This window comes from Protopterus annectens, chromosome 4.part1 (assembly GCF_019279795.1).
Source record: "Protopterus annectens isolate FY-2018-M chromosome 4.part1, PAN1.0, whole genome shotgun sequence".
In the NCBI taxonomy this organism is placed as follows: domain Eukaryota; kingdom Metazoa; phylum Chordata; order Ceratodontiformes; family Protopteridae; genus Protopterus; species Protopterus annectens.
The window spans coordinates 312,032,273-312,045,688 of NC_056734.1; the positions used below are offsets into that span (position 1 = coordinate 312,032,273).

The 13,416-nt window shown below is 34.8% G+C and overlaps 1 protein-coding gene across 3 annotated transcripts in view; it reads left to right on the plus strand.

The window, feature by feature from the left end:
- Positions 1-7,769: 7,769 nt before the first annotated feature.
- The window catches only part of LOC122800844 (eotaxin-like), a 194,030-nt gene continuing 188,383 nt past the window's right edge, over positions 7,770-13,416 (plus strand). For all 3 annotated transcript variants that reach the window (XM_044070158.1, XM_044070159.1, XM_044070160.1), the window contains exons 1-2: positions 7,770-7,919; positions 9,054-9,162. In XM_044070158.1, the coding sequence (XP_043926093.1) occupies positions 7,838-7,919; positions 9,054-9,162 (191 nt within the window). In that variant the 5' untranslated portion in view covers positions 7,770-7,837. The remainder of the gene's footprint in view (positions 7,920-9,053; positions 9,163-13,416) is intronic.

Here is a 13,416-nt window from a genome sequence, read left to right on the forward strand (position 1 = left end):
GTACTCGTCTGTCACAAATCACGCCTGACACTCTTCTCCACTCACTCCATCCTACCTGTACTCTCCTCTTCACCTCTCTTCCACACTCATCATTACTCTGAACAATTGATCCTAAGTATTTAAACTCATCCACCTTCACCACCTCTACTCCTTGCATCCTCACCATTCCTCTATCCTCCCTCTCATTCACACACATATATTCTGTCTTAGTCCTGCTGACCTTCATTCCTCTTCTGTCTAGAGTATGTCTAGGGAAAAAATAATAAATAAAATAATCTAAATGATGCAACTTTCAGTATGCATGTGAATGAAAAAGACATTAGTCATACCACAAGATGGAAAATGAATCCTGCCACATTTGAGGAAGGATGTTTGTGAAATAGTTGTGTTGCAATTAAGGATTAATGACAAAAGGGAAACTCCAGTGGTCTCAAAATAGGCAGCAAATTTGATTGCTACACTGTTTTCTTAGTAAATTTGAAAAATCACAATTAAATATCTAATGCATTTAGCAGTATTAATATATGAACATTCCTAATGTAATAATATTCAAGATCTATCTTAACAATCACTGTATTTTACCTAAGGCAGTGTGTGAGAAAGAGAGTGTATTATGTTGTATTGACATATCTGAAAACATTTCCTAAATAACTTTTCAGAGAATAAGTGTGCTTCTATTTGAGTGAGTCAGTTTAATCAATGTAATTTTAAATATCTGTATATTTACTAAAATTATACTGTTTCTTCATAGATTTAGGAATCGCTTGTTGAAGTACTATGACATCCACTGAAGTCAGCATTGCAGCAACTCAAGGCAAGCATATTATAAAGTGCCTTTTCGCAAGAAATACCCAGATTATTATTTGTTTCACTTCAGTTGCATGACATACTTAGCCATTAACAGTTATATTTTATGACTATTACTTACTGTTTTCTGGTCAAATGGGTCAGATATAATTTAACTAAATTAAACTTAAAATGCATAAGAGTAGATTAGATTGATAACAAGGAAAACAGGCAGGATCCAAAGGATTGCTTTCAAAAATTAAGTTTGAGATATACATTTTATTAATGTAGTCCATGTGATGCCCCACCACTGGCCCAGTAATCAAGGAGCCTCAATCCTCACCACTGGCAACAGTGGCTGATGTACATTGGGAGGATGAGAGGTACACACACAGTATTTCCAGATGCATCTCCCTGCATTAACTGCAGTTTCCCTTAAGAGCACACAGAGACCACAGTCATTCCAGGGTTGTTTTTTCCCTCTTTCTCTAGATCCTCAGTAAGACTCCACAATGACACAGCTATAGGGTTGAGAGCTCAGCTGAGTGGCCAAGCTCAGACCTCCAGTACCCTCTCTGTCAAATCAGTGCTTTGTGTCCCTGCCCAAGTAGCTGACACACATACACTTTGAGGTTTGATTTATACACACACACCTGGGAAAGGCTGGCACAGGTTTACTAGCTATGGCCCCTTCTGCCCAGACTATAAGGTAGTTATCATTGCCACCGGCCACCTCCTTATCAGCTATTTTAAGGCCCTTATCAAAGGGTGTCTCTTCTTACTGTGTAAAGTTACTATCAATACAAATGGTAGTTTGACCATGAGCAAGGCTATTAGGAGTGGCCCACATGTCACCAAATAAATATGCAAGTACTCCCAAAACTTAAACATGTCACACAAATATCATCCACATCAAAAGGTTTAAATATATTTAATAATAAATAATAAAAGAAAATGTGCAGTATAGGATCACAGTAATATCAGAGTTCAAAATCATAGGAAATATTTAAATCAACATTGCAGGACTGTCTCAAATAAACAAAGCAACCTTCTAAAGTATACTTCACTATATTCCTGACTGAATCTAAGAGAATTACTACAACTTAGTTAACTTACTTACAGAACAAACAAGACAAATGTGGTGAGTGGATCTTGATGTTGTCAGATCAAAGACAAATACATAATACTCAGTCTCTCTCAGAGATTTCTTAAATTAATATCCCATGCAGCTGATGGCATTTAGCATCTACCTGTGAAAATACATAAACAAGGCTTTTCTTAGATCTAAGGTACAGCCTGCAAGTCATAAAACAATAAAGCACTTGCAAGACAATGCAGAGAACCTCTAGTTCTAGACATTGTGTCTATTACTGCACTGAAACTGAAAGATAACATTGTTTTATTACTTGGTCATAAAGTACATTTAAACAGTTACAATAGTGTATGTACCTTTCTGTTCTGCTTCAGTAGGGTACACTGTGGATACATTTTTAAACCTCAGTACTTTATAATCCTTTTCAATACATACTTCTGTACCAGCAGTTTGATATACACATAATGTACAGTTCTAAGACATTTGTAACAAAAGCATATGAATCATCTTGATATTCACAAATGACATATAATTATTTACGAAATTCCTGATAGCTGGGCTGGCAGTATCTCCTTTTGTGACAGTCCACACTGTAAAATGTATCTTTTTAGGTGTGTATTTACTGGCTACTTAGTTTCTTATCTTTATTTATTTTCCTGCTTACTTTGCACTTACCACCACTGCTGACCAGTGTCTCTTATTCTCACCCACTCTCTAAGTGTGAACTGTGAGATCCTGCTGTTCTGCTCTTAGAGGTTTGTGACTCCATCTATGGAGAAACTATACCTACCAGTATTATATTTTATAAGGTGAGGCATATGAAAGATGGTACTCTTCTAAAGGGGAAGCAAACTGGAAAGGGTAAACCAACTGTATTCCAGCATGACTGAGCAATTGTACACCCATGAGAATGACCACTATGAAGCTACCATTCATTCCTGTTACTGGAACATTACCCTTCAGTTTCCACAAATGGGTTCTTCAGCTGTTTCTACTTTGCAAGCCCATTTCTTTATAAAGGAAAATTGATTTTGGCCACTATCACCACTGCTCCCAGGCCTGCTCCTCCACATTCTGTCCTTTTATTCAAACCATAGTCTTTAGGGACACTGTCAAATCTCTTTCCATCTGCATAACTGAATGCTGCAGTAATTCTTTAAAAAGAGAAGCTTATGAACTAATGCAGGGGAATCATTTAGAATGGCAGGAATTTTTACATGGTTACATAAGTCCATCCAAAGCACAAATCCATGAAGTAGGCAATTTCAAGATCAGTGCTCAGGTTGAGCTTTTATATACCATCTGAGGTTGTTAAAGAAAGGAAAAAACTACATGGTGGCAACCTTAGAGTTTATTATGCTAGTAAATGGAGTCTGGCTGCTGCATTGCGATTAAATATCATATAAGATATTTATTTAAAAATGTCCATTTGAACTCTGATGTCTGCATATGTAAATTTGTGTATATACTTACATAACATATGTTTAAAACTTTGAACATTGTTGTGGGCTCTTAGCTATTAACATCTTGACATAGTTAAATAAAGGTGATCAGTTATTTTTGAGTTTTACTGGCCATAGTAAGTTAATACTTAGTTTCAGCTTCCTAATGGTACCATTAAGCTGTTTACTGGTTTGCTGAAGTGTGTTCTTAATGAAAGGTAGAATGAAGCTTATTGTACGGATTAACTCATTACATCCAAAGGACACCTCCAGGTGCATCTGCAGTTAACTCCTACTGACACCTCTAGGCATCAAATATTGTTTGTGCATATTTGCATCAGTAATTCCAAAACCATGCTACATACAAGGATTTAGAAGATTTCAACTAAAAGCTTACACAATAGCAAACTCAACTGCTTTAATATTTGAGCTCTGTCTTCTTCTTCTTTCTTTCGGCTTTTCCCGGTTAGGGGTCACCACAACGGAACTCCGGTCCGCTAATGATTGGCAGTAGATTTTTATGTGCTGGCTTGCCAGGCCTAACACACAACCTTCAACGAAGGAAGGCCCATTCATGCATGTCAACACACAGAAGACGCTCTAACTGAGAATCAAATGGGCAACATCTAACTGTGAGGCGACAACGCTACCGCAGCACCACCACCACAGTCTAGAACAGGTAAATATATAACTGTTGTTTTTATTATATTAATTTATATAGATATAATTTTTACATTTTTCTAAACATCTCAACAACCAAGTAACACAGACAGAACTCCTTAGCCTCATGTGAAAGCTCTGAACCAGATGAATAAAATGCTGCTGGCAGTATGTGTGTTGCTGAGCTATTGTAAGTTGTTTACAAAATATTACAAATGTAGTAGTTACTGTGTTTACTGTGACTTTGGTTTAAGACCTAGAACCTAAAGAATTCTTCCACTATGAAAATAGTTTGTGCTCAAGATTTTGCCATTCATACTGCCCATTGGAATTTACAGTGCAAACATGCAGAGCTCCATTGGAGTGAATGACTTAAGCAATATGCTTCTCCTGCTATATAGTTTATTTATATGGGTATTCTACCACAGGGGGGTATTTTTAAATTTCGCATTTTGTTTGGTGCAGATAGGGACTGCCTTATCAATACAACTATTTAAGTGGGAGTAAAAGTCAGAGACACAGGCAGTGGCTGTAGCAATAAGATCTATTACAGGAGGATTATTACAGCAGAATATATTTAGATAATCAAGTAAGTGAAAAAAAAATATTTTTGAGAGGTCCCAAAACACAGATGTATTTACTGGGGAAGTGGTTCCAGTTTTAAAGGAAAAGGTCAGTAATTTATGACCTGATTTAACAAGACATGATTCATATGGAGATCTGCAAGAAGTGGTTGTATCTGTGAGGACTAGATCCAGGATATTGGGGTGTGAAGGGGAAAGATGGGTGTCATGCTGTGTGAGCTAATGCCTGAAATTTCTTAGGCTTTGGCAGTGTTCTCTTAACAACTTCAGCTTCAGATGGTTTATTGGAAGTACTCTCTGCTATGTGTGTGTTGTGCTTAGCAGATGCATTCTTAGGTGAGAAGGTACTCTTCAAGTTAAGTAAATACTTACACCTCTCAAACTGAATCGTTGTGAGGAAATAATAAAGAGTTTTCTGTTAGCAGAAGGAAGTTACTAAACATCCTCAAAATACCTAATGCCATCAGGTTGGCAACCATAGTTGTTAAGAGTGCAGACAGAGTGGAATAATAAAACAGTGTAGGTTAATAAGTGACCCATGATATAAAACAGACCAGGATAAGAAGATAGTATAGGATATCACTAAAGGATGAACGAATGAGATGCAACTTCTGTAATGGTTACAAATACAAAAAAAGAAATGTAAATATTGCAGAAATATATATATAGGATCAATAAAGACATCAGTATAAAGTTGTAAATTCAAGATTCCAGAGGGTTAATTTGGTCTCTAACTAACTACTAAAAACAATAAGTGGCAGACAGCCTACCCTAAGTAGCTGTAATAGCTACAGATAATCTAAATGAGTAGTTCCAGGGGGAGTAAATGTAAAACAAATAGTTTTAATACAATGTCAGTGTGGCAATATTTTTCTATAATTAGAATTACTTTGGACATTTTTTGTTGGTGGGGGATTGGAATAAGACTGCAGGAGTTTTCATTTCTTGACAATTTAAATAATATTGCAGTTTGGATTTTGTCTCTATGTCTCTCTCTCTCTTTTTCTCTCTCTGTCTTTCTCTCTCTCAAAACATCTCTCTCTCTATCTTGGTTATGCAGTGACCACTGCAGTCAACCATAAAATCATTGGAAACTTGCGGCATAGTACTTCACACACAGTGCTGACAGATATCACTTCCAAAAATGTTGACAAGTAGTAGGATATAATACTGGAATCAACAAGACACATATTTACCTGCTAATAATGGAGATAAAAAAAATGTCTATTTTACCAGCTGTCATCTTTCAGTTAGGGAAAAGAAAGAATTTCTTACTGTAACTAACATGCTGTAAAAGATAGTCTTAGAAGCCTTTCAGAAGAATTAAGCATATATTTGTCTTTGCTTAGCAGACTTGATAAATATTTTTCATTGGAATAAAGGCTGTCCCATGACCTGTATAGTAGTCATGTTTGTTGTCTGACAGAGTGCCATAGACTTCCAAGTGACATGCTAGTTTTTTGCACATAATCCATTTCAAGATTTTTAACAGGAGGCTAAACAATGATATAGGCCAGACATTGGCAGCAGTGGTACATTTACACAGATTCATATAGATTTGTCAAAGGCAATTCTGGTGATGGCAAACAACTTGAAAGCAGTTTGTTTGAAACTATCTTTGGCAAACATGAAAATCATTTTTGTTTATTTTATTTATTTATTTTTTTATTTTTCGTAGGGGCAAATCACCCTATACCCCACACCCCCGGAATTTATATATATATATATATATATATACCAACTACAAAGTTGCATAACACTGGAGAAAAAGGCAATCTCTACTGTTGAAAAAACTGCTTTTAGTGAAACTACCTTCAGTGAGATAGCTTGCTCCCCATTCTCATTTCATAGAACTTTAAACAAATATCCTTGCTTCTCAGTCCTTGATTTGTCCCCTTTCCTAAAAGAAAAGTTTGAGAAATAGCAATCATTTCCTAGTAATAGCTGGTACAACACAAATACAGTCAGAATGGGTTGCATCAAGCCTTGTGAGAGACTAAGGCCTACCTTACACATGAGCATGAGAATATTATTCAAAGAAGTAATCAGCAAATACAGCCTGAGGAAGCAGTCCTTGGTAACATGCACAACTCCAGTAAACATGGTTAAGATAGTTTACATTGTTCTGATATGGTTTTCATTACTGGTATGTCTGGGATCCTGTGCTGAGAAAATGTTTTCACTATTGCCAATATAGCATAATGTCATTAGGAAGTTTGACTTGTACAGAGCTCTTCTCTGATCATCGAACAAGCTGTCTACATATGTTTGTAGTAAGTTAGAATTTTGATCTTAGAACTAGTATCACACATTTTTTATGTGTTTCTCTGGCTCTGTTCCACATAGAGCTTGATTGTTTGCAGATCTCAGGTAAGTAAATAAAAGGAGGTTTTCTACTCTGTAAATAAATACTAGTCATATACCTTTTTTTGTAAATTTATTTTTGCCTTTTAACCATAAACAGAAAATGTGTGAAACTACATCAGATTTCCACTTTATCTGTATTCTGATTTACACTTTATCTGTTTTCTGATTTCCACTTTATCTGTATTCTGATTTCCACTTTATCTGTTTTCTGATTTCCACTTTATCTGTTTTCTGATTTCCACTTTATCTGTTTTCTGATTTACACTTTATCTGTTTTCTGATTTACACTTTATCTGTTTTCTGATTTACACTTTATCTGTTTTCTGATTTACACTTTATCTGTTTTCTTCTGATTTACACTTTATCTGTTTTCTGATTTACACTTTATCTGTTTTCTGATTTACACTTTATCTGTTTTCTGATTTACACTTTATCTGTATTCTGATTTACACTTTATCTGTTTTCTGATTTACACTTTATCTGTATTCTGATCTCTAAATGAGAAATATAAAGAATCAAGAGTCATTATTGACTGCATATCCTCTCACATCAGCATATCCTATAGTACTTCATCAGAAGTGCTGGGAAGATTCCGGCTTTTCATTCATTTACCATTTACATGTTAGTGTCTTTGTTGAAACATATTTGCTGCCATAATATCATAAAGGGAATACCTAAATGTTATTATTAGCAATACGTCATGATCCCCAGAAAAGACAACACCTTTTCCTGACAATTTTCACCATCACTGTCTCTAGGCAAATTGCATAAAACATTAACACACAATGTCAGCTTCCTCTTTTTGATGCTATATATTCTGACATTCGGGCTGCAGAAATCACAAAGAACTGTTTCCATAGCTGTAAAGAGTCCATAAGACAGAAACAATAAACAACTACTAAAAAATGGCAGGACTCATGCACATCAGCTATGTGTTCAGATTCATCGTGATTTTAGGATTGGCTTTGTCTGCCTTATCTTTGACCAGTAAGTCACTGATCTATTATTATTTAGTGTTATGTCACAGCAGTTTAGAAGAAAATGTTAGAATGGATTAAGTTTAATTTTTCTGACTTGGTGGTAGTCTTTTTAAATTATTATTATCTTTGATCAAAAACCTCTACAGTGATTTATGACTGTGCTGTATTTCATTTAAAAAAAAAAACTTTGTTTTACTTACCACGATAATTTTATTGGGATGCATGAAGTCTGTATTTTTGTTACATCACAGAAAAAGTAGTGAGTAGGTCTACATCTATATCTTTCTTATTATCTCTATTTATCTGCCAGACTATCTATATAGCTTGATTTATCAATGTACATATGCAAAGTAGATTTACTTGTTTTACAAATGACATATAATGCATGTGTATAACTAACAAGATGTTACTTTATGTTTAAACTGAATCTGTATCAGTGGAATACTATATAAGCTATCAAATGACAATGCATAATGCGGACATGCAGCTTTCAAGCATTCATTTTCATAAAAGGAATATCTGCATGCAAGACACTTCCCATGAAAGATTTCAACAATGTGTGAAGTTATAACAAATATTGCACAGGGGAGAACATTTTGTAATTCAATGACTGTACACCACTTTGTATTAGTTTGTACACAAAGGTAAATATAGAAGACTCCTACCTACTGCCTTTTCCTCTGGAAGCAAGATGTGAATTAAGTTCATACCCCCTGTCAGTATGTGCTACGCTGGCATCATGTTGATAGAAAATATGGATGTTTAATGTTGATACTATTACAGTTCATTTATTCTTCTGGTAGAGTATGGTAAAATAAAAATAAAATATGGAGACAAGTAGAATGCTCTGCAAACAATGCTTAAATAAGAATATCATGATGTAAAAGGTAGAATTTCTCTGGCATTATAATATTAGTTCATATCTCAGACTGCACAGTGATGTAATTTGTATGGTTAATTATAATCATTTGTTTTTTAGATGTAGAGTAAGTAAAGAGAACATGTGTTATAATGTCCAGCCAGCTTGGAAGCAATTTTAAAGCAAGGATAAATTCCTGCATATATATTTATAAAATATTCTACTCTATACAATGTTAAGTGCAATATTTCAGAATAAAATCAATCTATTGTTCTGTTTTAGATCCTGGAAAGCCTCCTGGCTGCTGCAGACAGGTTTCCAAAGCATTTGTGAAACATATTGTGAATTATGAATACCAGTCCGAACAACTGCCATGTGTAGAAGCTATCATGTAAGTATTAGCTTTTAATTCAAAATGAAATATGTATAGCTGCATTAGGATTTGATGAAAAATATGGCTTTACAGTGTGATTCAGACTTAATTTTTCAAAACAAAGTAATGATTTTCTTATTTTACAAGCACATTTTGTGTATTTATATATAACTATATCAATTGCGCTCTCTGTGTATATATCTGTATATATATATATATATATATATATATATATATATATAAATATATATATATATATATATATATATATATGTGTGTGTGTGTGTGAGTGAGTGTATGAACGTGTGTATGGGTGGGATATTTTTATATATATATATATATATATAGATATATGTGTGTGTGTGTGTGCGTGTATGTGTATGAACGTGCGTATGGGTGGGATATATAGATATATATATATATATATATATATATATATATAGATAGATGTGTGTGTGTGTATGAATGTGTGTATGGGTGGGACATGTATAGACAGAAAGAGATAAATAGGATAGGTGATATTAGCATCTGTATGACATTAGAAATTAATGTAAGCATGTGCTCTAGAAAAGCATATTATTGAGTGTAGTGAGTCACACTTTTAGATCAATGATACTACAACTTACAAAAGTTAGTTTAAGGGAAGGTGATATTAAAACATTTACTGAAAATGATGAACATAAATGGATTACTAAATTAAATACTCTGGAAGAACATGGCTTAAATGAATGTTGGAGCCTATGACCTGTTTTGAATATGAGAAAGTTGACATACTGAAGGAGCTGTTTTGTATTTATTGATGTGCTTTGCCTTTAATATTTTTGGCATTTATGCCTAATCTCATCTATTATGATTGGTTTAGATTACAGTTGTGTATGGTTGAATGTTACTTAAATGTGAAAGACATAAGCTGTGATTTTTTTTAAACTTGAAAAAGCATTTTAATGTGAAAGCATGTGTCTTTGTTTTTTGGCATAAAGCCCTTGCTGATATCATAGAGTAGGTCTGTTTTTGGTTTATGATAGGTATATAGATAATGTAATGGTGCTGTCTAATAACTGCTGAGGTTATTAACAGACATCTCTAGTGTAGGAATTTATTGAAAACATTCATTGTTGAGTGCAGGACTAAATAAAATAAGTAACATCAAATGTTACTTTAACTCAGGAGATGTGTATGTGATCAAGATAAGTGGGAATAAATAGTAATGCTAAAACTTTTGGATTTACCAAAAATTTAAACGCTAGAGATGACTGTGTGCATGAGGGTTTGCATGTAAGGGTTAGAGCTAGGAAGAAAAGCAAATTTTACATTGTTGGTGTGTGCATGAGTATTTGCATGTATCTCATGTTTATTGGTACTAGCAGGAAAGGGTTTTTACTAATGTAATGTGTAGGGTTTGGAGTCTCCATTTGGGTCTATATTATATCCTCGAATGCTTAAAATAGCGAACACTGATTGATCAAACTTATTTTCGTGAAACTGCAAAATATCGAAGCAGCAGAAACTCAAACTTTTTCCTAGGGAAAGAATTTGGTTGTCCGTTTCTGTTGCTTCAGTATTTTCAGTGTTATGGTGCAAAGTTAACGGTCAGATTCAGGAAAGTGTGCGATTGTGTGGATGTGAGTGTTAGGGCGGATTTAAGTGAGTTAGGGTTAGGGAGCAGGTGACGGACCTTAGGGTTAGGGTTTGGGTTAAGGTAAGTGGGTAGCTAGTGGTGTGTGCATAGTTTAGTATAGGGTTAGGTATCAGATTTTAGGTGTATGTGTGTGGATTTCTGTTTGTTTGGTGTGCTTGTGTTGTGTGTATGCGTTTTGGATCAGCAATTTTTTTCCCTAGGAAAAAAATCGCTGATGTGACAGTTCGAGATTGTAAGCTTTTGCTTAAATTAGGTTGATCAATCAGCGTTCGATTTTTTAAGCATTCGATGATATAATATAGACCCCTCCATTTTAGGGTTAGAAACGATGAGTATGGTGGTATAGGGGAGCCTCACCAAAAGCATGCATTTGGATGTGATAGAAAACCAGAGCATTCAAAATAAAGCCACATGGTCACAGAAGGACATGCAGACTACTTTGCATACCTATACATAAAGAGTGAAATGGACAGAAAGGGCATATTTCATATGTCACATGATTACTTTTCAGTCTTGTACTCAGACTTTGTGTTCTGACATCACAAACATTTTATACCACTGCATTAAAATACGTGAAAGCCTCAGTACAGATGTAAGTTTTTCACTTCTCCTTCACTCGTTGCATTTTGGATATGTCATTCCTTTCTGAATACTGAATCACAAGTCTCAATGTGAGATGTAAAGGCAGAAAAAGTTTTAAATTATTGGACCCCCATTTCCGTGGAATTCTCTTAAGTGCCTGGCTTCAGTCAGTACTTGGGATATAGGATGATTATGAGTATTGGCAAGGTGTGAATCATCTTTTGACTCAACTGGCTTGTGCTTCCTATGATCTTATGATTGCAAAGCATTGTCCCTAGTGGTGGAAAAATACATGCGTAGAGTTAGTATTGAAAACAAAACAAAGTAATGACATTTTTTTAGTCTTTCAACCTTACTGAGTCACAAGGATGCATGCAATAACTATAAGGGCAGTTTAGTGAACTTATCGTGCAGCAAGTTTTAGGAGCTGGAAGAAAAGTAATGTATATGTTTATGACATGAAAAACCCCATGTAGAGAGTAAAGAGAGGACTAGAGCTAAGAACTGAACCACTGAATATTAGAATATTTATGAGGCTGCATTATTAATATAATTAACAGTACTGCACTTCACAGCATTCAACATTTTGCTACAAATTTCAATGCGTCTGGTTTATGAACCTGCTTCTTCTCTAATTCCAGTTAAAATACTAAAATATTGACAGGAGTGTAACTTGGAAGGATGATCTGTAAAATTATGTTTTGGGTTAAAGCCCTCATGAGCAGTGCAAAAGGCTACAAGTATAAGTATCATAAAGTACATGTTGAAAGTCCGGGCATAAAATATAGAATCTTAGTAAAGTTATTAGAAATTATACAATGACTGGCCATTAACTTTGTAAAATGAGCATGCTGATTGGCCAGTCCAACCAGCGTGCCCGTTGAGAATATACAAAGGAAAAAGGTCCAGTCAAGCGGACCATTTTTCCATTGATATATTCTTTAATTTTAAGGTTTTTTTTCAAAAGAAAAAAAAAGTGGAGAAATGGAGATCTTCTTTTCTCCATTGCTTACTTTCCCCGAGCACTGATATACTGGCTGTGCGTGGGAACGCAAGTTCCAAACGCATGCGCAATACATCAGATAGGGCAAGGAGGAGATAGCCAGAGGTGGAAGCACGGTGCCGTTATACAAGGACATTATTTAAGAAAATTAAGTTTTTTTTTCTTAAATAATGTCATTGTATAATAGCAATAACCCACTTCTGGGTGTGGGTGATTGCATAAATAGCATCCATTAATTAACTTTAGGCTTAGGATGATGGAGTTATTAGCAGAGCTAGACACAGTATTCATGATAGTTACTTTAGCCTCCTCCAGCTCACGACGTGTGATTTATGTAGTTCAGTCTTTAATGGGAATTTCTTATTTAATGAAACTATCTTTCTGTAAGGAATAATTAAAAATCTAGGCCCTTGCATAACTGGCATGTTGAAAGCATGGCCTAACATATTAACAAAAAGGCCAAGATATGGTCATTTACTAAAATGTCTATTTGAATGCTTTAAACCACAAAGCATCTAAAAATGCATTCTAACTACTGGTTTCTGAAGTCAGCATTCAAGGAATAAAGTCATATTGATGTATGGAAGAAGATGGCAAAGTTTTTCTTGATCTAATTCTGTGAGTACTGTGCCTGCTGGTGTAATTTCAAACATCAACTGGGAATACCATGGATAAGAATATATGTTTTCATTACTCGAGGTTTTTGGACAATTTAATTAAGAGATCTGGTGCTGGTGGACAGCATTTCCACCATTGTTGATTAATATAGATAGATGACTCACTTGGATTATTAACAATATTTTGGTGATTCAGTGGTTAATATATTTGCCTCACAGTTCCAGGGCCTATTTTTCATTCTTAATCTCCAGTCACCAAATGTGTGGATTATGCATGTTCTCTTCTTCATATGTGGGTTTTCTTTGGACATTTATTTTTTTTTCCCTCTTTCTAAAAAACATGCCATTAACTGGCTTTACCAACTCCTTTTGTTGTCTGTATCATGGCTGAAAAGCGCCTGAGGTCCATTTCACTTTACACATTAAACAGT